This window comes from Oncorhynchus keta, unplaced genomic scaffold (genome assembly GCF_023373465.1).
Source record: "Oncorhynchus keta strain PuntledgeMale-10-30-2019 unplaced genomic scaffold, Oket_V2 Un_contig_1034_pilon_pilon, whole genome shotgun sequence".
Taxonomy (NCBI): domain Eukaryota; kingdom Metazoa; phylum Chordata; class Actinopteri; order Salmoniformes; family Salmonidae; genus Oncorhynchus; species Oncorhynchus keta.
In genome coordinates this window covers 20,001-45,971 of record NW_026277072.1, presented here as the reverse complement: position 1 = coordinate 45,971, position 25,971 = coordinate 20,001, and the positions used below count along the sequence as shown (strand labels likewise).

Here is a 25,971-nt window from a genome sequence, read left to right as displayed (position 1 = left end):
GGAGAAAGAAGGGGAGGGAGGGAGAAAGAGGGGAGGGAGGGAGGGGAAGGGAGAAAGAAGGGGAGGGAGGGAGAAAGAAGGGGAGGGAGGGAGAAAGAAGGGGAGGGAGGGAGAAAGAAGGGGAGGGAGGGAGAAAGAAGGGGAGGGAGAGAGAAAGAAGGGGAGGGAGAGAGAAAGAAGGGGAGGGAGAGAGAAAGAAGGGGAGGGAGAGAGAAAGAAGGGGAGGGAGAGAGAAAGAAGGGGAGGGAGAGAGAAAGAAGGGGAGGGAGGGAGAAAGAAGGGGAGGGAGAGAGAAAAAAGGGGGGAGAAAGAAGGGGAGGGAGAGAGAAAGAAGGGGAGGGAGGGAGAAAGAAGGGGGGATGCTAAGCCAATGGTTGCTTAGTTTAAAGGTGTTAGGCTGCTACACTGGTTGCTTAGTTTACAGGTGTTTGGCTGCTACACTGTTTGCCATCAAACAACTAGAATGGGAGTATTGTGATGTGGACTGAATGGATTCCCACCCTCGTCTACAACCGTCACAAAGTCAGCAACGTTTGTGTCAGCACAGGGTCTCGGCTACTGGTCACATCCAGTGGTTTCATACTAGGCCTCCTGTCCCCTGGATCACTTCACCCGACAGGGTCTAGGCTACAAGGTCTAGGCTACTGGTCACATCCAGTGGTTTCATACTAGACCTCCAGTCCCCTGGAGGCTACAGGGTCTCGGCTACTGGTCACATCCAGTGGTTTCATACTAGGCCTCCTGTCCCCTGGATCACTTCACCCGTTGTAGGCTACAGTGTCTTTGCCTTTTAAATTATATTCATCTTACATTAAAAATGAACCTTTTGAATGAATGTATTCCAGACGAAGTAAAAACATCTCACTGTAGGCTAATTATTGCCTAACAATGTCATGTGTAAAAAAAAAGACCCTAAATCACATTTAAAAAAGGCTGAATATTAATATATATATTAAAGTAATTATTTAAATATCGAATGAATTAACATATTACAGATTTACCGTCGCTTTCATTCTGTATTCTCATAGATGCTTCCTGCCATTCTGCGGTAGGAAGCACCTGTCTACGTCACATTCAGCACCTGTTTCGGGGTGGGGACTGTCTGGCTCCGCAGCCATCAAACCAAATTCCCGAAAGGTGTTGGACAAGGAAGGAGCCGTGTTCAAGACAAAACACAAGACAGAACAATGGGGAGTCTGTTTGGGAGGATAATTTAGGTCTTTCCTTTTTTTTAATAGATAATAAATTGGACGAGATAATATTGATTAGTTTAATGGATCAATCATCAACGATGAGGAGGTTGATACTGGCCGCGGTCGTCCTCTCTTCCCTACCGACACGTGAGTTTTTGTTGATGAAAATTAGAAATGTATATTTGAATCGTTAAATGTCAATTCGTCCTGTTCTTGCATTAGAGTTTCGTTTCATTTAGTCGCGTGAAAAGTGTATGCTATTCTAATGTATCCATCCACAACCCAAAACGTTCCAATGACTAGCCAGTTAGGCAGGAGCCGGGGTATCGGTCACATGATGGACAAATACCGATGAGTTCTCACGATGACTCGCACTGTCGTCCTATCAAGTTACAATTACTGATCCTTATCGAGATGTCGACCTACTCATAATGAAATACTGTAGATTGAAAATGGAATTCACCTTTTTTAGAGCAAAACTCCTGTTGGTTTGGCTCCAGCTGAGAGAGCGAGAGAGAGATGGAATGGGTGTTAGTTATCCTGACATTTAATCTCAATAATTGTAATTATGGAGGGTATTCAAGGACATAGACCCTGACAGTTACAGAGTAACCTGACTAGCCTAAATGGCAACCTGGTCTCAGAGCGTTATGTATTATTCTGTACGTAAATCCGGGACACTCCATTTAGTGTGATATATTATGTTTGGTATGGTTACAGAAGACAAACTGTTACTTAAGGCAAAAACGAAAGTAGGGTGGATATGTGGGTGTATAATGCAAACATCTAGCTCTAGCAACCCAAAGGTTATGAGTTCATCACAGACAACTTCAGCATTTTAGCTAATTAGGAACTTTTCAACTACTTGCTACTTTGCATCTACTTAGCATGTTAGCTAACCCTTCCCCTAACACTAGCCTTAATCCTTTAACCTAACTCCTAAACTCAACCTTAACCCCTAGCCTAGCTAATGTTAGCATGCTGTCTGATGTTAACCACCTAGCTAGAATGTAACATGTCATACTTTTTGCAAATTCCTAACATATTGTACGTTTTGCAAATTCGTAACATGCAATACGAATTGTAAGTTTTAACATATCATAGGAAATGTGTGATGGACATCCACAAATTAATACATACCATATGAAACTTAACATTTCATACTAAATGGAGTGTCTTGAATTTACATACAGAATAATACGGAATGCTCTACAACCAGGTTGTAAATGGTGGTCTATTGCCGATATCCCTCAACTCTGGACCTCAAAGCCAGTTCCACTGTGGTTTGTCAGGGCTCCAAAACTGTCCCTGGGGAGAAACCGTCCCGGAGGTTTTCACTCTAACCTTCATCTAGCACGCCTGATTCTAATAATTAGCTGCTTGATAAACTGAACCAGGTTAGTTACACTTGGACTTGGAGTGAAAACGTACAGGAGGGTAGGTCTCCAGGAACAGGGTTGGAGAACCCTGTCGTACGGTAAGAGTTGAATACACCTGGCAGATACTGTAGAGGTATTTTTACAATCAAAATGGAATTTGAGTCTATTTGAATCAAACTGTTTCCTGTGGCAGGCTTGTCTCTTGCTTTCAGTCACTAGTTTTTCTGGTTGAACCACCTTCAGCAGGGCTCTGTCAACACACGTACACATACTCTACCCCATTCTTTTATTCTCTCTATCTCATTCTTCTACATAGATCATAGGATCATAGAGTCTATAATACTGTAAGGGGTTCTTCTACATAGATCATAGGAAACCCCAGGACATAGTGTCTATAATACTGTAAGGGGTTCTTCTACATAGATCATAGGAAACCCCAGGACATAGTGTCTATAATACTGTAAGGGGTTCTTCTACATAGATCATAGGAAACCCCAGGACATAGTGTCTCTAATACTGTAAGGGGTTCTTCTACATAGATCATAGGAAACCCCAGGACATAGTGTCTCTAATACTGTAAGGGGTTCTTCTACATAGATCATAGGAAACCCCAGGACATAGTGTCTTCTAATACATGTCAAGGGGGGGTTCTTCTACATAGATCATAGGAAACCCCAGGACATAGTGTCTCTAATACTGTAAGGGGTTCTTCTACATAGATCATAGGAAACCCCAGGACATAGTGTCTCTAATACTGTAAGGGGTTCTTCTACATAGATCATAGGAAACCCCAGGACATAGTGTCTCTAATACTGTAAGGGGTTCTTCTACATAGATCATAGGAAACCCCAGGACATAGTGTCTCTAATACTGTAAGGGGTTCTTCTACATAGATCATAGGAAACCCCAGGACATAGTGTCTCTAATACTGTAAGGGGTTCTTCTACATAGATCATAGAAACCCCAGGACATAGTGTCTCTAAACCCCAGGGAAACCCCATAGTGTCTCTAATACTGTAAGGGGTTCTTCTACATAGATCATAGGAAACCCCAGGACATAGTGTCTCTAATACTGTAAGGGGTTCTTCTACATAGATCATAGGAACATAGTGTCTCTAATACTGTAAGGGGTTCTTCTACATAGATCATAGGAAACCCCAGGACATAGTGTCTCTAATACTGTAAGGGGTTCTTCTACATAGATCATAGGAAACCCCAGGACATAGTGTCTCTAATACTGTAAGGGGTTCTTCTACATAGATCATAGGAAACCCCAGGACATAGTGTCTCTAATACTGTAAGGGGTTCTTCTACATAGATCATAGGAAACCCCAGGACATAGTGTCTCTAATACTGTAAGGGGTTCTTCTACATAGATCATAGGAAACCCCAGGACATAGTGTCTCTAATTCTTCTACTGTAAGGGGTTCTTAATACTACATAGATCATAGGAAACCCCAGGACATAGTGTCTATAATACTGTAAGGGGTTCTTCTACATAGATCATAGGAAACCCCAGGACATAGTGTCTATAATACTGTAAGGGGTTCTTCTACATAGATCATAGGAAACCCCAGGACATAGTGTCTCTAATACTGTAAGGGGTTCTTCTACATAGATCATAGGAAACCCCAGGACATAGTGTCTCTAATACTGTAAGGGGTTCTTCTACATAGATCATAGGAAACCCCAGGACATAGTGTCTATAATACTGTAAGGGGTTCTTCTACATAGATCATAGGAAACCCCAGGACATAGTGTCTCTAATACTGTAAGGGGTTCTTCTACATAGATCATAGGAAACCCCAGGACATAGTGTCTCTAATACTGTAAGGGGTTCTTCTACATAGATCATAGGAAACCCCAGGACATAGTGTCTCTAATACTGTAAGGGGTTCTTCTACATAGATCATAGGAAACCCCAGGACATAGTGTCTATAATACTGTAAGGGGTTCTTCTACATAGATCATAGGATCATAGTGTCTATAATACTGTAAGGGGTTCTTCTACATAGATCATAGGATCATAGAGTCTATAATACTGTAAGGGGTTCTTCTACATAGATCATAGGATACCCCAGGACATAGTGTCTCTAATACTGTAATATGTTTACATAGTTGCTGTCACAAACTCCACACAGTTGTCACTGACTAGTTGGATATTTCCCAGTGAGCAAACCATTTCTGTACTTGTTTTTGCTTTGGCGGATCTTATGTTTTGTATTGACATTTGTCAATAAAAGTCATGCCTACAACTGTTTATGTCAAATAGTTTTGTGTTCTACTTGTAGCCCTGGTTGTCCTGAAAATACAATGTTAAAACACTTCATTGTGAGAATAAATATAAGGGCTGGACGTGCAGATCAATGAAGGTCAGATCAATTAGAAGCTGATTTTTGCTGTGGCCTCGGGACTGATAGGGTTAACGCACAACTGAACAAAAGAACAAGTACATTAGAATGTCTAGGATTGGCCTTCTAAAGTTCCTCTGTCCATTCTCAACGCAACAGTCACAAGGCAGCTTCATTCTCAAAAAGTGAAGTATCCACAAAAGTTCCTCTGTCCATTCTCAACGTCAACAGTGAAGGCAGGTGATTCTCAACGTCAACAGTGAAGAGGTGACTCCAGGATGCTGGCCTTCTAGGCAGAGTTACTCTGTCCAGTGTCTGTGTTCTTTTGCCCATTTTAATATTTTATTTTTATTGGCCAGTCTGAGATATGGCTTTTTCTTTGCAACTCTGCCTAGAAGGCCAGCATCCCGGAGTTGCCTCTTCACTGTTGACGTTGAGACTGGTGTTTTGCAGGTACTATTTAATGAAGCTGCCAGTTGAGGACTTGTGAGGCGTCTGTTACTTAAACTAGACACTCTAATGTACTTGCCCTCTTGCTCAGTTGTTCACCGGGGCCTCCCACTCCTCTTTCTATTCTGGTTAGGGCCAGTTTGCGCTGTTCTGTGAAGAGAGTAGTACACAGCGTTGTACGAGATCTTCAGTTGCTTGGCAATTTCTTACATGGAATAGCTTTCATTTCTCAGAACAAGAATAAACTGAAGAGTTTTAGAAGAAAGTACTTGGTTTCTGGACATTTTGAGCCTGTAATCAAACCCACGAATGCTGATGCTCCAGATACTCAACTAGTCTAAAGAAGGCCAGTTTTATTGCTTCTTTAATCATAACAGTTTCCAGCTGTGCTAACATAATTGCAAAAGGGTTTTCTAATGATCAATTAGCCTTTTAAAATTATAAACTTGGATTAGCTAACACAACGTGCTGTTGGAACACAGGAGGGATGATTGATAATGGGCCTCTGTATGTCTATGTACAGTTGAAGTTGGAAGTTTACATACACCTTAGCCAAATACATTTAAACTAGTTTTTCACCATTCCTTACATTTAATCCTAGTATAAATTCCCTGTCTTTGGTCAGTTAGGATCACCACTATATTTTAAGAATGTGAAATGTCAGAATAATAGTATTGATTTTATTTCAGCTTTTATTTCTTTCATCACATTCCCAGTGGGTCAGAAGTTTACAGTCAGAAATTTACGTTCACACTCAATTAGTATTTGGTACATTGCCTTTTCGCACCAAAGTACATTTTAATCTATAGGAGACCGACTGCGTCTCCTTCCTGAGTGCTATGACGGCTGCGTGGTCCCATGGTGTTTATACTTGCAAACTATTGTTTGTACAGATGAACGTGGTACCTTCAGGCGTTTGGAAATTGCTCCCAAGGATGAACCAGACTTGTGGAGGTCTACATTTTTTTTGAGGTCTTGGCTGATTTTTCCCATGATGTCAGGCATAGAGGCACTGAGTTTGAAGTTAGGCCTTGAAATACATCCACAGGTACACCTCCAATTGACTGAAATTATGTCAATTAGCCTATCAGAAGCTTCTAAAGCCATGACATTTTCTGGAATTTTCCAAGCTGTTTAAATGCACAGTCAACTCGTGTATGTAAACTTCAGACACACATTCACTTATAATTAATTCACTGTAATAATCTGTCTGTAAACAATTGTTGGAAAAATTACTTGTGTAATGCACAAAGTAGATGTCCTGACCGACTTGCCAAAACTATAGTTTGTGAACAAGAAATTTGTGGAGTGGTTGAAAAACAAGTTTTAATGACTCCAACCTAAGTGTATGTAAACTTCCGACTTCAACTGTAGATATTCCATGAAAAATCTGCAGTTTCCAGTCATTTACAACATCAACAATGTCTACACTGATTTAATTTGATGTTATTTTAATGGACAAAAATGTGCTTTTCTTTCAAAAACAGTGTACATTCCCCCTTTCACTCACTCACACACACATATATATATATATATATATATATATGTGTATATGTGTATATATATATGTGTATATGTGTATATATATATATATATATATGTGTGTGAGTGAGTGAGTGAGTGAAAGGGGGAAAGGGGGTACACGGTTTTTGAAAGAAAAGCACATTTTTACATTTAAGTCAGTATATATATATATATGACATGATGTATTCTCTCCCATCAGAGGTGCAGGGCGTCCAGGTGAATGTTCCTCAGACAGAGAGGAGTACAGCTCTATATATATATATATATATATATTGACATGATGTATTCTCTCCCATCAGAGGTGCAGGGCGTCCAGGTGAATGTTCCTCAGACAGAGAGGAGTACAGCTCTATATATATATATATATATATATGACATGATGTATGACATGATGTATTCTCCTCATCAGAGGTGCAGGGACATGATGTATTCCAGAGTGAATGTTCCTCAGACAGAGAGGAGTACAGCTCTATATATATATATATATATATGACATGATGTATTCTCTCTCATCAGAGGTGCAGGGCGTCCAGGTGAATGTTCCTCAGACAGAGAGGAGTACAGCTCTATATATATATATATATATACTGACATGATGTATTCTCTCCCATCAGACAGAGTGCAGGATGTATTCGTCCATCAGGTGAATGTTCCTCAGACAGAGAGGAGTACAGCTCTATATATATATATATATATATATATGACATGATGTATTCTCTCCCATCAGAGGTGCAGGGCGTCCAGGTGAATGTTCCTCAGACAGAGAGGAGTACAGCTCTATATATATATATATATATATACTGACTGACATGATGTATTCTCTCTCATCAGAGGTGCAGGGCGTCCAGGTGAATGTTCCTCAGACAGAGAGGAGTACAGCTCTATATATATATATATATATATACTGACATGATGTATTCTCTCTCATCAGAGGTGCAGGGCGTCCAGGTGAATGTTCCTCAGACAGAGAGGAGTACAGCTCTATATATATATATATATATACTGACATGATGTATTCTCTCCCATCAGAGGTGCAGGGCGTCCAGGTGAATGTTCCTCAGACAGAGAGGAGTACAGCTCTGTTTGCCTCCGTCATCCTGAAGTGTGATTACTCCACCTCCGCTAACCAGCAGGATGTCCAGGTCACCTGGCGATACAAGTCCTTCTGCAAGGACCCCATCCTGGAGTATTACTCCCAAGGTTAGTTATGGACCCTGTACTAGTCCCCAGGTTAGTTATGGACCCTGTACTAGTCTCCAGGTTAGTTATGGACCCTGTACTAGTCTCCAGGTTAGTTATGGACCCTGTACTAGTCTCCAGGTTAGTTATGGACCCTGTACTAGTCTCCAGGTTAGTTATGGAACCTGTACTAGTCCTCAGGTTAGTTATGGACCCTGTACTAGTCTCCAGGTTAGTTATGGACCCTGTACTAGTCTCCAGGTTAGTTATGGACCCTGTACTAGTCTCCAGGTTAGTTATGGACCCTGTACTAGTCTCCAGGTTAGTGATGGAACCTGTACTAGTCCTCAGGTTAGTTATCGACCCTGTACTAGTCCCCAGGTTAGTTATGGACCCTGTACTAGTCCCCAGGTTAGTTATGGACCCTAGTCCCCAGGTTAGTTATCGACCCTGTACTAGTCCCCAGGTTAGTTATGGACCCTGTCCTAGTCTCCAGGTTAGTTATGGACCCTAGTCCCCAGGTTAGTTATGGACCCTAGTCCCCAGGTTAGTTATGGACCCTGTCCTCGTCTCCAGGTTAGTTATGGACCCTAGTCTCCAGGTTAGTTATGGACCCTGTCCTAGTCTCCAGGTTAGTTATGGACCCTGTACTAGTCTCCAGGTTAGTTATGGACCCTAGTCTCCAGGTTAGTTATGGACCCTGTCCTAGTCTCCAGGTTAGTTATGGACCCTAGTCTCCAGGTTAGTTATGGACCCTAGTCCCCAGGTTAGTTATGGACCCTAGTCCCCAGGTTAGTTATGGACCCTAGTCCCCAGGTTAGTTATGGACCCTAGTCTCCAGGTTTGTTATGGACCCTGTACTAGTCCCCAGGTTAGTTATGGACCCTGTACTAGTCTCCAGGTTAGTTATGGACCCTGTCCTAGTCCCCAGGTTAGTTATGGACCCTGTACTAGTCCCCAGGTTAGTTATGGACCCTAGTCTCCAGGTTTGTTATGGACCCTGTATTAGTCCCCAGGTTAGTTATGGACCCTGTACTAGTCTCCAGGTTAGTTATGGACCCTGTACTAGTCTCCAGGTTAGTTATGGACCCTGTACTAGTCCCCAGGTTAGTTATGGACCCTGTCCTAGTCTCCAGGTTAGTTATGGACCCTAGTCTCCAGGTTAGTTATGGACCCTAGTCTCCAGGTTAGTTATGGACCCTGTCCTAGTCCCCAGGTTAGTTATGGACCCTGTACTAGTCCCCAGGTTAGTTATGGACCCTGTACTAGTCCCCCAGGTTAGTTATGGACCCTGTACTAGTCCCCCGGTTAGTTATGGACCCTGTCCTAGTCCCCAGGTTAGTTATGGACCCTGTCCTAGTCCCCAGGTTAGTTATGGACCCTGTACTAGTCCCCAGGTTAGTTATGGACCCTAGTCCCCAGGTTAGTTATGGACCCTGTACTAGTCCCCAGGTTAGTTATGGTGGAAGTGAAGGGAACTGGCCTGGAGCTGGGTTTGGGAGTTGGGCTACATGTTAACTAGTTGGGCTACAGTTTGACGGTGTATATAGGCTAGTTCTAAGGTTGTTAGTGGTTGGGTAGATGAGTTTGCTGTAGTGTTTTCTTCAGGTTTGTAGTGAGGCCCAAACTTCCTGTCTCACTCTAGAACCTGAAATATGAATTCAATTACTGGTAATGTACAGTAACACTCACTTCTGTATGAAACACATCTCCCTCTATAGCGTACCAGAATGCTCTGCAGCTGGGTCAGGACCCAGCCAATGACTGCCCAGACCGCCAGCGCACGGTGAGGATCATCGTCCAGAAGAGAGGCTCCAACGAGGCCATACTGGGCACAGAGTACCGGGAACGCAAGATCTCCGTCCAGAACAGTGAGTCTAGACAGCCTTGTGTTGCAAAATTCCAGTAACTTCCCCTAAATCACCCAGTTTGATAGAAATCCTGGTGGGAGAATTCCAAATTCCCTGCTTCAATCCCTCCTGATACCGGAAGTCATCCAACCTGAGCATTTCTGGAAAACCTGGGAATTTTTAGGAACGTTACTGGAATTTTGTAACTTTAATCCAGTCACAATGTCACACCTGCGTTAACAGTGGTGGAATACAACAACAATGTGAAATGACTGGAGAAGAATGGATTGAGAAACAACGTGTGAATGTGTGTTTGTTGCTACTCTGACATGTTTTGACGTTGTTGGGCCTGTCTTCCCCCCACAGAGGCTGACCTGGTGATCAATGAGATCATGTGGTGGGACAACGGAGTTTACTACTGTTCTGTGGAAGCCACTGGAGACACCAGCGGTGGCTTGGATGGCGTGATCCAACTCATGGTCTACAGTAAGTTGACCACAACCTGGGCCGTGTTCATAAAGCGTCTCTGAGTCAGAGTGCTGATCTAGGATCAGGTCCTTCCTGTCCATGTCATCTGATTCGTTAAGAGGTCCTTCCTGTCCATTTCATCTGATTCGTTAAGAGGTCCTTCCTGTCCATGTCATCTGATTCGTTAAGAGGTCCTTCCTGTCCATGTCATCTGATTCGTTAAGAGGTCCTTCCTGTCCATGTCATCTGATTCGTTAAGAGGTCCTTCCTGTCCATGTCATCTGATTCGTTAAGAGGTCCTTCCTGTCCATGTCATCTGATTCGTTAAGAGGTCCTTCCTGTCCATGTCATCTGATTTGTTAAGAGGTCCTTCCTGTCCATGTCATCTGATTCGTTAAGAGGTCCTTCCTGTCCATGTCATCTGATTTGTTAAGAGGTCCTTCCTGTCCATGTCATCTGATTCGTTAACTTCTTACGGCTGAAATCCCATTAACGGGATCGATTTGACAACAGCCAGTGAAAGTGCAGGGCGCCAAATTCAAACAACAGAAATATCATAATTAAAATTCCTCAAACATACAAGTTTTATCTTCTTATGGCTGGGGGTAGTATTGAGTAGCTTGGATGAATAAGGTGCCCAGAGTAAACTGCCTGCTACTCAGGCCCAGTTGCTAATATATGCATATTATTAGTATATTTGGATATAAAACACTCTGAAGTTTCTAAAACTGTTTGAATGATGTCTGTGACTATAACAGAACTAATATGGCAGGCAAAAACTTGAGAAGAAATCCAACCAGGAAGTGGGAAATCTGAGGTTTGTAGATTTTCAAGTATATGCCTATCCAAGATAGTGTAAATTTGGTCCGATTGCACTTCCTAAGGCTTGGGGATGAGGTAGTTGGGTGTTCTATTTACAGATGGGCTGTGTACAGGTACAGTGATCGATCGGTAAGCTGCTCTGACAGATGATGCTTAAAGTTAGAGAGTGAGATATAAGTCTCCAGCTTCAGTGATTTTTGAAATTCATTCCAGTCATTGGCAGCAGAGAACTGGAAGGAAAGGATGCCAAAGTAGGTGTTGGCTTTGGGGATGACCAGTGAAATATACCTGCTGGAGCGCGTGCTACGGGTGGGTGTTGCTATGGTGACCAGTGAGCTGAGAAAAGGTGGGGCTTTACCTAGCTAAGACTTATAGATGACCTGGAGCCAGTGGGTTAGGCGACGAATATGTAGCGAGGGCCAGCCAACGAGGGCATTCAGGTCGCAGTGGTGGGTAGTATATGAGGCTTTGTTGACCAAACGGATGGCACTGTGATAGACTGTATCCAGTTTGCTGAGTAGAGTTGGAGGCTATTTTGTAAATGGCATCGCCGAAGTCAAGGATCGGTAGGATGGTCAGTTTTACGAGGGTGTGTTTGGCAGCATGAGTGAAGGAGGCTTTGTTGCGAAATAGGAAGCCGATTTTAGATTTAACTTTGGATTGGAGATGCTTAATGTGAGTCTGGAAGGAGAGTTTACAGTCTAACCAGACACCTAGGTATTTGTAGTTGTCCACATATTCTAAGTCAGAACCATCCAGAGTAGTGATGCTAGTCGGGCGGGCGGGTGCAGGCAGCAAACAGTTGGAGAGCATGCATTTAGTTTTACTAGCATTTAAAAGCAGTTGGAGGCCACGGAAGGAGTGCTGTATGGCATTGAAGCTCATTTGGAGGTTTGTTAACACAGTGTCCAAAGAAGGGGTAGATATATACCGAATGGTGTCGTCTGCGTAGAGGTGGATCAGAGAATCACCAGCAGCAAGAGTGACAGCATTGATGTATACAGAGAAAAGACTTGGCCCAAGAATTGAACCCTGAGGCACCCCAGAGGTCCGGACAGCAGGCCCTCCGATTTGACACACTGAACTCTATCTGAGAAGTAGTTGGTGAACCAGGCGAGGCAATCATTTGTGAAACCAAAGCTTATTGAGTCTGCCGATAAGAATGCGATGATTGACAGTCGAAAGCCTTGGCCAGGTCGATGAAGATGGCTGCACAGTACTGTCTTTTGTCGATGGCGGTTATGATATCGTTTAGGACCTCGAGCGTGGCTGAGGTGCACCCATGACCAGCTCTGAAACCAGATTGCATAGCGGAGAAGGTACGGTGGGTTTCGAAATAGTCGGTGATCTGTTTGTTAACTTGGCTTTCGAAGATTTGAGAAAGGCATGGCAGGATGGATATAGGTCTATAACAGTTTGGGTCCAGAGTGTCTCCCCCTTTGAAGAGGGGGATGAACGCGGCAGCTTTCCAATCTTTGGGGATCTCAGACGATACGAAAGAGGTTGAACAGGCTAGTAATAGGAGTTGCAACAATTTTGGCGGATAATTTTAGAAAGAGAGGGTCCAGATTGTCGAGCCCGGCAGATTAGTAGGGGTCCAGATTGTCGAGCCCGGCTGATTTGTAGGTGTCCAGACTTTGCAGATCTTTCAGAACATCAGCTGTCTGGATTTGGGTGAAGGAGAAGTGGGGAGGGGGGCTTGGGAAAGTTTCTGCGGGGGTACAGAGCTGTTGGCCGGGGTAGGGGTAGCCAGGTGGAAAGCATGGCAACTGTAGAAAAATGCTTATTGAAATGATCGATTATCACAGATTTATGTTTCCATGTCATCTTATTCATTAGGAGATGCCATAGCTTATATCAGCACTAGTCCTACTGTGAAGCACTTTGTAAATACGGACCCTGGTGGGAATGGACTCTAAATGAAGTGACATGGGTATAAGTGCATGTCTGTTTCCCGACCTAGTAAGTATCATCTGATGTAATGATTTCCTGTGTTGTGGCTGTCTCCAGACTGGCTGACGGTGCTGTTCATAGTGATTGGAGCTCTGCTCCTCATCCTGCTCTTCTGTATCTGCTGCTGCCAGTGTTGTCCTCAGAGGTGCTGCTGCTACGTCCGCTGCCCCTGCTGCCCACAGACCTGCTGCTGTCCTGAGAAAGGTAGGGAAGGGCCTCTGTCTGTCCCTGCTGCCCACAGACCTGCTGCTGTCCTGAGAAAGGTAGGGAAGGGCCTCTCTGTCTGTCCCTGCTGCCCACAGACCTGCTGTCCTGAGAAAGGTAGGGAAGGGCCTCTCTGTCTGCCCCTGCTGCCCACAGACCTGCTGCTGTCCTGAGAAAGGTAGGGAAGGACCTCCTGCCCCTGCTGCCCACAGACCTGTCTGTCCTGAGAAAGGTAGGGAAGGGAAGGGCCTCTGCTGTCTGCTGCCCTGCTGCCCACAGACCTGCTGCTGTCCTGAGCCCACAGACCTGCTGTCCTGTAGGGAAGGGCCTCTGTCTGTCCCTGCTGCCCACAGACCTGCTGCTGTCCTGAGAAAGGTAGGGAAGGGCCTCTCTGTCTGCCCCTGCTGCCCACAGACCTGCTGTCCTGAGAAAGGTATGGAAGGGCCTCTCTGTCTGCCCCTGCTGCCCACAGACCTGCTGCTGTCCTGAGAAAGGTAGGGAAGGGCCTCTCTGTCTGCCCCTGCTGCCCACAGACCTGCTGCTGTCCTGAGAAAGGTAGGGAAGGGCCTCTCTCTCTTCTCTCTTTCTCACACACTTAGGCTCCATCTCACCTCTTCCTCTGTGTCTCTCTCTCTCCAGCGGTGATGCAGCACAGGATGATGAAGGATGCCCAGAGGGCCATGGGTCCATGGATGGGAGGTCAGCCCATCTACAGCCCCATGAGCCACGGATCCTCACAGATGAACCCTCTGCTGTATGGAGGTTAGTAACACACACACACACACACAGAGTCTATGCTTCTATGCTTCTGATCTTCTAAATGTGTTTTAAACAAATCCATATTTGTCACTTATCATGGTTTTCTCTGTCCCATCAGGCTCCCAATCAGGGAAGAGCATTGCCATGGCCCCCATGCCCCTCCCCCCTCCCCCATCTGGCTACAACATGCCCCCCAGTGTCCATGCTGCCAGCATCTACGGCAACCAACATCCCGACAACAAGCAGATGCTGGACTACCTGGAGAGCCAGGTGAGGAGCATGGATGGGACCAGCCCCATGATGCAGCCCCAACCCCACCACCAGCAGCTCCTGATGATACCCCCTCCCCCTCAACATATGATGCCCCAGCACGTCCCCTTCTCAGCGGGTCCTCCCAGCATGCTCTCTGGCCTGGACGACGGGGCCGTGGACTACCGGGGGGTCATCCAGATGCCTCCCATCGTAGAGCAGCCTGGACGAGGAGGTCGGAGAGGGGGCCAGCCACCACTTGCTCCTAAAACACGTCCACCCAGCTCCAGAGGAAGCAGCCGCAGCGAGAGTCGCTTCACCAATCACCGTGACGACCGCAGCGACGCCAGCGGGCGCCGTTACCCGTCGCCGTCAAGGAGCCGTAGCATGCCGAGGAGCTACAGTGAAGACTTTCTGGACGGGGAGAGCCGGGGGGCGCGGGGTCGAATGGGTTCACGTGACGACCTCAGCGACAGGGTCCCTCGATCCCGCTCCAGAGACGACCTGTTCGAGGAGCAGCGTCGCGCCCCGCCTCCCAGCAACTACTCCCGCTCCCGCAGAGGGTCGTTCAGTTCAGATGAGGATGAAAACAGCAGGAGAGGAGAGGGCAGAGGTCACAGGAGAGGAGGAGGAGGAGAGATGTATTCAGACATTCCGCCCAGCTATTCTGAATACGAGCCGGGACAGAAACCACCAAGGAGGAATGAGCGTTACTCTGTTAAAACTCTGCTTTAGTTAGTACACTGAATACACACTCCGAAACACAGACACACACACAACCCCTTCAAAAGCATGTACCATCTAACAATGGCATTTTATCCATGCCTTCAATTACACATAATCATATAATCACGCAGATATGAAAGAATCACTCACAAAGACACACTGGTGCACACTACTTGGTTTCGTCACTTCTTCCATTCAGGGAGCCTTTAATTAATGTGTCCCGCTACAGGGCAAGAGTTCTGGCAGGGGCACTGTGGTCATCTGATCTGGGCTCTCACTGGCTACCTCTCCTCTCCTTCTGCTGAATGGCAGCCCCCTCTGCTGGTTGAGCGCTCTCAGTGCAGATAAGTGTCCAATCTTGACAATCTGTTGTGCAAACAAAAGCTGTGTGTGCAGTACAGTAGTCAGCCAGTGAGTCAGCCCTCAACAGTAGATGAGTAGTTTGAAAGGCTCAAGCATTGGGAAATCAGAGACTGTAGAAAGATCTGAGGTTAGGCAATTTTGCAGAGCTAAGCAATTGTCTCAGGTCACACTGTCATGTCCTCCTCCACCCTCTCTATCTCCTCATATTGTGCTATTCTAATTAGAGGTCGACCGATTATGGTTTTTCAACGTCGATACCGATTATTGGAGGACCAAAAAAAGACGATACTGATTAATCGGCCATTTTTTATTTTTTTATTTTTTTATTATTTAAAAAAAAAAGTTATTTATTTGTAATAATGAAAATTACAACAATATTGAATGAACACTTTAACTTAATATAATACATCAATAAAACATCTATTTAGCCTCAGATAAATAATGAAACATGTTCAATTTGGTTTAAATAATGCAAAAACAAAGTGTTGGAGAAGAAAGTAAAAGTGCAATATGTGCCATGTAAAAAAGCTAACTTAAGTTCCTTGCTCAGAACATGAGAACATATGAAAGCTGGTGGTTTCTTTTAACATGAGACTTCAATAGGTAAGAGGTTTTAGGTTGTAGTTAATATAGTATTTATAGGACTATTTCTCTATACCATTTGTATTTCATATACCTTTGACAATTGGATGTTCTTATAGGCACTATATATTGCCAGTGTAACAGTATAGCTTCCGTCCCTCTCCTCGTCCCTACCTGGGCTCGAACCAGGAACACATCGACAACAGCCACACTCGAAGCAGCGTTACCCATCGCTCCACAAAAGCCGCGGCCCTTGCTAGGCAAGGGGAATAACTACTCCAAGTCTCAGAGCGAGTGACGTTTGAAACGCTATTAGCGCACACCCAGCTAACTAGTTAGCCATTTCACATTGGTTACACCAGCCATTAGGCTGATAGGCTTGAAGTCATAAACAGCGCTGTGCTTGCGAAGAGCTGCTGGCAAAACGCACGAAAGTGCTGTTTGAATGAATGCTTACGAGCCTGCTGCTGCCTACCACCGCTCAGTCAGACTGCTCTATCAAATCATAGACTTAATTACAACATAACACACAGAAATACGAGCCTTTGGTCATTAATATGGTTGAATCCAGAAACTATCATTTCGAAAACAAAACGTTTATTATTTCAGTGAAATACGGAACCGTTCTGTATTTTATCTAATGGGTGGCATCCCTAAGCCTAAATATTCCTGTTGCATTGTACAACCTTCAATGTTATGTCACAATTACGTAAAACTTTGGCAAATTAGTTTTGCAATGAGCCAAGCTGCCCAAACTGTTGCGTATACCCTGACTCTGCGTGCAATGAAAGCAAGAGAAGTGACACAATTTCACCTGGTTAATATTGCCTGCTAACCTGGATTTCTTTTAGCTAAATATGCAGGTTTAAAAATATATACTTCTGTGTATTGATTTTAAGAAAGGCATTGGTGTTTATGGTTAGGTACAGTCGTCCAACGATTGTGCTTTTTTTGCAAATGCGCTTTTGTTAAATCATCCCCCAGCGTTGCATCGATTATATGCAACGCAGGACACGCTAGATAAACTAGTAAAATCATCAACCATGTGTAGTTATAACTAGTGATTATGATTGATAGTTTTTCTATAAGATAAGTTTAATGCTAGCTAGCAACTTACCTCGGCTTCTACTGCATTCGCGTAAGAGGCAGGCTCCTCGTGGAGTGTACTGTGAGGCAGGTGGTTAGAGCGTTGGACTAGTTAACTGTAAGGTTGCAAGATCGGATCCCCGAGCTGACAATCTGTTGTTCTGCCCCTGAACAAGGCAGTTAACCCATCGTTCCTAGGCCATCATTGAAAATAAGAATGTGTTCTTAACTGACTAGTTAAATAAAGGTATAAAAAATACATTTCAATCGGCAAAATCGTCGCCCAAAAATACAGATTTCCGATTGTTATGAAAACTTGAAATACGCCCTAATTAATCGGCCATTCTGATTAATCGGTCAACCTCTAATTCTAATGGGGAAAGAGAGGGATGAATGACAACATATGAAAGAGCTGAAGTTTGGCAATCTTTGCAGAGCTAAGCAATTGTCTTTGGTCATCGGCCATGTTGTCTTTCACCTTCGCCCTCTGTTTTCCTCCATCCGCCCTACATCTCTCCATCTTGTATTATCCTAACGGGGAAAGAAAGGACTAAACGAGAGAAATGATTGACTACATATGAAAGACGTAGAAAACACGAATGATAGCTGGCGGCATGCAATTCGACATGTCGATCTGATTTTCCAGATTCATACTCTAGAACGTTTACAATTTCTTTAACGTTTTTGAAGGTACTACACATCATTTTATTTGTATCATTGCCATAACATTAACAGATGAGAATAATACATAATATGCCTTATTTAATTGTTTGTCAAAAGTAAACCAGAAAACAAAATGTTTCCTGTTTGTTTTCAGCCAAAGCCTATGTAGGCTTGTACTCCATGATCACTCAGGTCCCTTTTCTACATGTTGTACATGTAAATAGTTTTTAATTTTGTGCTCTGTCTGGACATCTTGACTTGTGAATATTCAGTTATGTATCGATATGGCTCAGGATATTTCAAATGTGAGGAAAATGAGCAAAAACGATGTGCTGTTACATGAAGTCAGTTTGCTTGGGGACTTATCCTATTAGAGAAAGCAAAACCAGCACCATCTCCTCAGGGTGAACTAGGCTTTGATGTGAAGATCACAGCTGTATAATTTGGTGTCTCTGGATAGAAAATGGTGTTGGTGTAAGTTACTCCCTCTTAGGGACAATGAAGGAAATGTTTTCAATAAAGTTATTTTATAGTTACATTTGTGTACAGGTGTCTTCTTCATCCAAACTGGTTTCCATTTCAAACATGCTGGAGGCAAATGACACTCACACACTGACACCCAACAGGCTGGCCTATAGGACACACTGACACCCAACAGGCTGGCCTATAGGACACACTGACACCCAACAGGCTGGCCTATAGGACACACAGACACCCAACAGGCTGGCCTATTGGACACACAGACACCCAACAGGCTGGCCTATAGGACACACTGACACCCAACAGGCTGGCCTATAGGACACACTGACACCCAACAGGCTGGCCTATAGGACACACTGACACCCAACAGGCTGGCCTATAGGACACACTGACACCCAACAGGCTGGCCTATAGGACACACAGACACCCAACAGGCTGGCCTATAGGACACACAGACACTAGGAAGCTCCTCCATTGTCCAGTAAGTTACACAGACAGTGAATGCCTGCTTTAGACCTATATATGATCACCTTTGTGTTGTGATCAGATTAGCTCAAGGCAAGGTAAAGACAAATTAGCAGAATTGATTTGTCAAATTACATTCAGGGTCAAAGGCCATCCATATAAGATCTGTGCCATGGGATGTCATTCTCGCTTGTGATTAATTTATTCAATATAAAGTTAGCAGGAATTAAATGCATATTTTTTATTTAACATTTACCCTGTGTTGAAAATGTTAACTTGAAAAGCCACTGCTTTGCAAGAGGATTGTACAATTTGTGTAAATATTCGTCACCAGATTCGTGTGCGGCTGCGTGGCTGAAGAACACGTCGCATGAATGATGACGTTTTGGCAAAACAGGCATCGCTTTGCCACGTCGGTCTCTGTGTGCTACTAGTGACTGTAGCTAGCTGCTGTGGCACTGCAAACAGACTCGTTTTTAACCGTCTGTTTGTTGTTGGAGGTAAACCGATATAACGTCCTGTGTGTTTATAAGTAGCACACACAACCCCCGTCCCCGCTAAAACCTATGAATATATTCCCTTTTAAAACGAGAGAAATGTTCGCTCCTGTCTCGGCTTGTCAACCCACAATTGACTGATGCATCCGTGTCCAAACCATCCGCTTTCTGTCAATGTGTGAGTATTCTGTTTCATTCCTGCACGAGTAGCTAATTAGCTGTTTTTGTATACGATGCATAATATTAAACATAATATACCTAGGCTAGCTAACTTCCCCCATTTGAAATGATGAATCCTGTACATTGTCTCGTTTCTCCTCTATAATAATAAATAACAGTTCGATCATGTCCAATAACACACACAAGCTAGCTAGCACCGTTCGTTAGGTAGCTTGACAATGTTACTGAAAATAACTAGCTAGCTACAAATTGCTTATACATATCTAGTTAAACGTGTAGTAAGTACAATATGTGTTTAGCTAACTAACGTTAGCTACGTGTCTAGAAAATACAACTTTTCAACTTCTATGAGAATGTTTAATCTTCTTGAATGTTATAAAGTAGTTAGAAATTCGATGTTCTGACATTTGGGAATATTGCACTCTCAATACAAGTGTCAGACTTGTGTAACAGTTGCCTATAATATTGTAACAGATTCTATCAGCCACAGTTTACAGAACTGTCATAAAGCCGTTACTTTATTGCGCTTGCCTTCTGATCTGATTTCCGCATTTTGCAAAGTTGAAAAACTGCAGTTTCGATACAACACTACATACAGTACAGTCATGCTTAAGAAAGTGTTGCCTGAGAACAGTAGCTAGCTATGTTTGCAGATAGGCTACTCTGATCTGATGCGAGCATGGCTAAAGCCGTTATCACTCATCATCACCAGAAACATTAGTAAATGGAAGGACAGCCTAGCTAGTCTAAGTTGACTGGCACCTTTGCATCCCTTCCCTGCTCCTCCAGTAGTCAAGGTTGTAGTGTACTGGACTAGCCAGCTACCTTTGTTTTGTGGTTGTGGGCATTGTCTCTCTCCCTAACTCCTTTCTGTTCAGTCTCCCTTAATGGAATGGCTGTGTGTGTGGATTGTTCCAGCAAACTATACATTAGCCAATGTACAGCCACTAGGAAGCTCATCAATTATATATATACACACACACACAGACACACACAGACAAAGGTAATTGCGATAACCTGGTTTGCTTATCTCTTGTTCTATAACCGTGGCATCTACAGTAGCTACGGTTGTTGTCTCACCTGGCTGCCATTGTAAAGTGTGTTTGGTGACTGTGCTTGTACATGCATTCAATGCCTGTCTGACTGTGTGTGTTGCCTGTCTGTATGTTTGTGTGTGTGTGTGTGTGATGTCTTTCTGTGTGTGATGCCTGTCTGTCTCTGTCTGTGTGTGATGTTTATCTCTGTGTCTGTGTGTGATTTTTATTTGTCTGTCTGTGTGTCTGGTCTGTCTGTCTGTCTGTGTGGGATGTCTATCTGTGTGTGATGCCTCTGTCTGTGTGTGATGTTTGCCTGTCTCTGTCTCTCTGTGTGTGATGTCTGCCTGTCTGTGTGCGTTGCCTGTCTGTCTGTCTGTGTGTGTGTGTGTGTGATGTCTCTCTGTCTGTCTGTCTGTCGCCTTGTCTGTCTGTCGCCTTGTCTGTCTGTCTGTCGCCTTGTCTGTCTGTGTGTCTGTCGCCTTGTCTGTCTGATGCCTTGTCTGTCTGTCTGTCTGATGCCTTGTCTGTCTGTCTGTCTGTCTGTCGCCTTGTCTGTCTGTCTGTCGCCTTGTCTGTCTGTCTGATGCCTTGTCTGTCTGTCTGTCTGTCGCCTTGTCTGTCTGTGTGTCTGTCGCCTTGTCTGTCTGTCTGTCGCCTTGTCTGTCTGTCTGTCGCCTTGTCTGTCTGTCTGTCTGTCGCATTGTCTGTCTGTCTGATGCCTTGTCTGTCTGTCTGTCGCCTTGTCTGTCTGTCTGATGCCTTGTCTGTCTGTCTGTCTGTCTGTCCTTGTCTGTCTGATGCCTTGTCTGTCTGTCTGTCTGTCGCCTTGTCTGTCTGTCTGTCTGTCGCCTTGCCTGTCTGTGTGTCGCCTTGTCTGTCTGTCTGATGCCTTGTCTGTCTGTCTGATGCCTTGTCTGTCTGTCTGATGCCTTGTCTGTCTGTCTGATGCCTTGTCTGTCTGTCTGATGCCTTGTCTGTCTGTCTGATGCCTTGTCTGTCTGTCTGATGCCTTGTCTGTCTGTCTGATGCCTTGTCTGTCTGTCTGATGCCTTGTCTGTCTGTCTGATGCCTTGTCTGTCTGTCTGATGCCTTGTCTGTCTGTCTGTCGCCTTGTCTGTCTGTCGCCTTGTCTGTCTGTCGCCTTGTCTGTCTGTCTGATGCCTTGTCTGTCTGTCTGTCGCCTTGTCTGTCTGTGTGTCTGTCGCCTTGTCTGTCTGTCTGATGCCTTGTCTGTCTGTCTGATGCCTTGTCTGTCTGTCTGATGCCTTGTCTGTCTGTCGCCTTGTCTGTCTGTCTGTTGCCTTGTCTGTCTGTCTGATGCCTTGTCTGTCTCTGTCTGTCTGTCTGTCTGTCGCCTTGTCTGTCTGTCTGTCTGTCGCCTTGTCTGTCTGTCTGTCTGATGCCTTGCCTGTCTGTGATCAGTCTGAGGATGTTGTCTTATGTAAAGTTGCTTGACTGTGATGTTGTCCTACCAGTAACCTATAGCCCAGGACCTATTCTCCCACCTCTGTTCTATTGACTCTGACCTAGTCTGGCCTTTTCTTGTCACCATCTTCCCCAGGGCTGCGTTCAGTAGGACACCATGTTCTGGAAAGTTTAGACAGAAATACATTGTTTATCCTACGTCATATCATCCTACGTGCCTCTCCGATGAGAAGAGTAGCGACTCATTCATGGCATGTTTTTTTCAGGAGACGTCTATCTGCAACGTTCTGTCCTCTATTGGGACTGTTCTTTATTGCACCTGGGTTGTGTTCATTAGAGCACACACTATAACAAAATGGGTTGCAATGTGCACAAGTTCAGATGGTATTCTACCTCCCTGTTTGACTCTGTTTTCTAACGTGTTGTGCCTAATGAACATGACCCTGACGTTGATTTCTCTCTCTCTGTCCCGTCTCTCCAGTGGCCTGGCTGTGTTGGGCCGGGCTGTGAGGTGGTGCTGGTCTCTGGGTCTAGGTGGAGAGGCAGTAGCAGGGGGTGTTGAGGTGGTGCCTGGCCATGCCCGGGGGCCGCAGGGGGCCAAGTAGACAACAGCTGAGCCGCTCTGCTCTGCCCTCCCTGCAGACTCTGGTGGGGGGCAGCCTCGGCAACGGACTCAGGAACAGGTTAGGATACGAACACAGATATTGTCGACACCCCTAACGCACGCACGCACGCACGCACGCACGCACGCACGCACGCACGCACGCACGCACACACACACACAGAGATGGGGTAAAGGAGTGTACTACAACAAGCAGACCTAACCCTCCGACCCCACCAAACACAAACAGGCCTACATGATTTATTGAGCCAAGCCTTATGGGAAGTTAAATGTGTAGTTCTAGGCTATTTGATCACACCTTCTGTTTTTAAAATGTTACTGTCTGCATCTACCATGAGACGGTCATAGCTTCTTCCTTCCTGTCCTGGCTGTGATTTAACATTCAAACATAATTAGTGTTAGTCCAATAGATGATTGGTATGAGTGAGGGGGGTGGAGTCAGATTATTAATACCACACCTCCTCTGAGGAGGAAGAAGGTATGCCAGCGCAGATCAACACCGATGAGGAAGAGGCATCGAGATCATTTCACTTCCTTTGTTCTGTTCTTTTCTCGCCTCAACATGTTCTCCTTTCCCTCACTCTTAATCACATTACTGCGTTCTCCAGTAGTAGTCTGGGGGACTCGTTCTCCGGTAGTAGTCTGGGGGACTCGTTCTCCGGTAGTAGTCTGGGGGACTCGTTCTCCTGTAGTAGCCTGGGGGACTCGTTCTCCAGTAGTAGTCTGGGGGACTCGTTCTCCGGTAGTAGTCTGGGGGACTCGTTCTCCAGTAGTAGTCTGGGGGACTCGTTCTCCAGTAGTAGTCTGGGGGACTCGTTCTCCGGTAGTAGTCTGGGGGACTCGTTCTCCAGTAGTAGTCTGGGGGACTCGTTCTCCGGTAGTAGTCTGGGGGACTCGTTCTCCGGTAGTAGTCTGGGGGACTCGTTCTCCAGTAGTAGTCTGGGGGACTCGTTCTCCGGGAGTAGTCTGGGGGACTCGTTCTCCTGTAGTAGTCTGGGGGACTCGTTCTCCTGTAGTAGTCTGGGGGACTCGTTCTCCGGTAGTAGTCTGGGGGACTCGTTCTCCGGGAGTAGTCTGGGGGACTCGTTCTCCGGTAGTAGTCTGGGGGACTCGTTCTCCGGTAGTAGTCTGGGGGACTCGTTCTCCGGTAGTAGTCTGGGGGACTCGTTCTCCAGTAGTAGTCTGGGGGACTCGTTCTCCAGTAGTAGTCTGGGGGACTCGTTCTCCAGTAGTAGTCTGGGGGACTCGTTCTCCAGTAGTAGTCTGGGGGACTCGTTCTCCAGTAGTAGTCTGGGGGACTCGTTCTCCAGTAGTAGTCTGGGGGACTCGTTCTCCAGTAGTAGTCTGGGGGACTCGTTCTCCTGTAGTAGTCTGGGGGACTCGTTCTCCTGTAGTAGTCTGGGGGACTCGTTCTCCGGTAGTAGTCTGGGGGACTCGTTCTCCTGTAGTAGTCTGGGGGACTCGTTCTCCGGTAGTAGTCTGGGGGACTCGTTCTCCGGTAGTAGTCTGGGGGACTCGTTCTCCGGTAGTAGTCTGGGGGACTCGTTCTCCGGTAGTAGTCTGGGGGACTCGTTCTCCGGTAGTAGTCTGGGGGACTCGTTCTCCGGTAGTAGTCTGGGGGACTCGTTCTCCGGTAGTAGTCTGGGGGACTCGTTCTCCGGTAGTAGTCTGGGGGACTCGTTCTCCGGTAGTAGTCTGGGGGACTCGTTCTCCGGTAGTAGTCTGGGGGACTGGTCTGGGGGACTCGTTCTCCGGTAGTAGTCTGGGGGACTCGTTCTCCGGTAGTAGTCTGGGGGACTCGTTCTCCGGTAGTAGTCTGGGGGACTCGTTCTCCGGTAGTAGTCTGGGGGACTCGTTCTCCGGTAGTAGTCTGGGGACTCGTTCTCCGGTAGTAGTCTGGGGGACTCGTTCTCCGGTAGTAGTCTGGGGGACTCGTTCTCCGGTAGTAGTCTGGGGGACTCGTTCTCCGGTAGTAGTCTGGGGGACTCGTTCTCCGGTAGTAGTCTGGGGGACTCGTTCTCCGGTAGTAGTCTGGGGGACTCGTTCTCCGGTAGTAGTCTGGGGGACTCGTTCTCCGGTAGTAGTCTGGGGGTTCTCGTTCTCCGGTAGTAGTCTGGGGACTCGTTCTCCGGTAGTAGTCTGGGGACTCGTTCTCCGGTAGTAGTCTGGGGGACTCGTTCTCCGGTAGTAGTCTGGGGGACTCGTTCTCCGGTAGTAGTCTGGGGGACTCGTTCTCCGGTAGTAGTCTGGGGGACTCGTTCTCCGGTAGTAGTCTGGGGGACTCGTTCTCCGGTAGTAGTCTGGGGGACTCGTTCTCCGGTAGTAGTCTGGGGGACTCGTTCTCCGGTAGTAGTCTGGGGACTCGTTCTCCGGTAGTAGTCTGGGGGACTCGTTCTCCGGTAGTAGTCTGGGGGACTCGTTCTCCGGTAGTAGTCTGGGGGACTCGTTCTCCGGTAGTAGTCTGGGGGACTCGTTCTCCGGTAGTAGTCTGGGGGACTCGTTCTCCGGTAGTAGTCTGGGGACTCGTTCTCCGGTAGTAGTCTGGGGGACTCGTTCTCCGGTAGTAGTCTGGGGGACTCGTTCTCCGGTAGTAGTCTGGGGGACTCTTCTCCGGTAGTAGTCTGGGGGACTCGTTCTCCGGTAGTAGTCTGGGGGACTCGTTCTCCGGTAGTAGTCTGGGGGACTCGTTCTCCGGTAGTAGTCTGGGGGACTCGTTCTCCGGTAGTAGTCTGGGGGACTCGTTCTCCGGTAGTAGTCTGGGGGACTCGTTCTCCGGTAGTAGTCTGGGGGACTCGTTCTCCGGTAGTAGTCTGGGGGACTCGTTCTCCTGGGTAGTAGTCTGGGGGACTCGTTCTCCGGTAGTAGTCTGGGGGACTCGTTCTCCGGTAGTAGTCTGGGGGACTCGTTCTCCGGTAGTAGTCTGGGGGACTCGTTCTCCGGTAGTAGTCTGGGGGACTCGTTCTCCGGTAGTAGTCTGGGGGACTCGGTAGTAGTCTGGGGGACTCGTTCTCCGGTAGTAGTCTGGGGGACTCGTTCTCCGGTAGTAGTCTGGGGGACTCGTTCTCCGGTAGTAGTCTGGGGGACTCGTTCTCCGGTAGTAGTCTGGGGGACTCGTTCTCCGGTAGTAGTCTGGGGGACTCGTTCTCCGGTAGTAGTCTGGGGGACTCGTTCTCCGGTAGTAGTCTGGGGGACTCGTTCTCCGTAGTAGTCTGGGGGACTCGTTCTCCGGTAGTAGTCTGGGGGACTCGTTCTCCGGTAGTAGTCTGGGGGACTCGTTCTCCGGTAGTAGTCTGGGGGACTCGTTCTCCGGTAGTAGTCTGGGGGACTCGTTCTCCGGTAGTAGTCTGGGGGACTCGTTCTCCGGTAGTAGTCTGGGGGACTCGTTCTCCGGTAGTAGTCTGGGGGACTCGTTCTCCGTTCTGGGGACTCGTTCTCCGGTAGTAGTCTGGGGGACTCGTTCTCCG

At 46.2% G+C, this 25,971-nt stretch overlaps 1 protein-coding gene and 1 long non-coding RNA gene across 4 annotated transcripts; one reads left to right on the top strand and one right to left on the bottom strand.

Moving 5' to 3' along the window:
• Positions 1 to 836: 836 nt before the first annotated feature.
• On the top strand, positions 837 to 18,337 carry LOC118380446 (immunoglobulin-like domain-containing receptor 1). 3 transcript variants are annotated; one of them, XM_052500310.1, is made up of 8 exons: positions 837 to 1,340; positions 7,927 to 8,097; positions 9,798 to 9,947; positions 10,293 to 10,412; positions 13,227 to 13,432; positions 13,868 to 13,928; positions 14,013 to 14,135; positions 14,251 to 18,337. In XM_052500310.1, the coding sequence occupies exons 1-8, from the start codon at positions 1,274 to 1,276 to the stop codon at positions 15,114 to 15,116; spliced, it is 1,764 nt and encodes a 587-aa protein (XP_052356270.1). In that variant the 5' UTR covers positions 837 to 1,273; the 3' UTR covers positions 15,117 to 18,337. The 3 variants fall into 3 exon arrangements, with proteins under 3 accessions (XP_052356270.1, XP_052356269.1, XP_052356271.1); XM_052500309.1 differs by lacking the exon at positions 13,868 to 13,928 and adding an exon at positions 13,491 to 13,551; XM_052500311.1 differs by lacking the exon at positions 13,868 to 13,928 and having other exon boundaries at positions 847 to 1,340; positions 13,227 to 13,373.
• Positions 13,341 to 13,950, bottom strand: LOC127916956 (uncharacterized). The gene is made up of 3 exons (XR_008096724.1): positions 13,848 to 13,950; positions 13,729 to 13,789; positions 13,341 to 13,473 (listed from the first exon to the last, which is right to left on the bottom strand). It is a non-coding gene; the product is annotated as an uncharacterized LOC127916956 (long non-coding RNA).
• Positions 18,338 to 25,971: the final 7,634 nt, after the last annotated feature.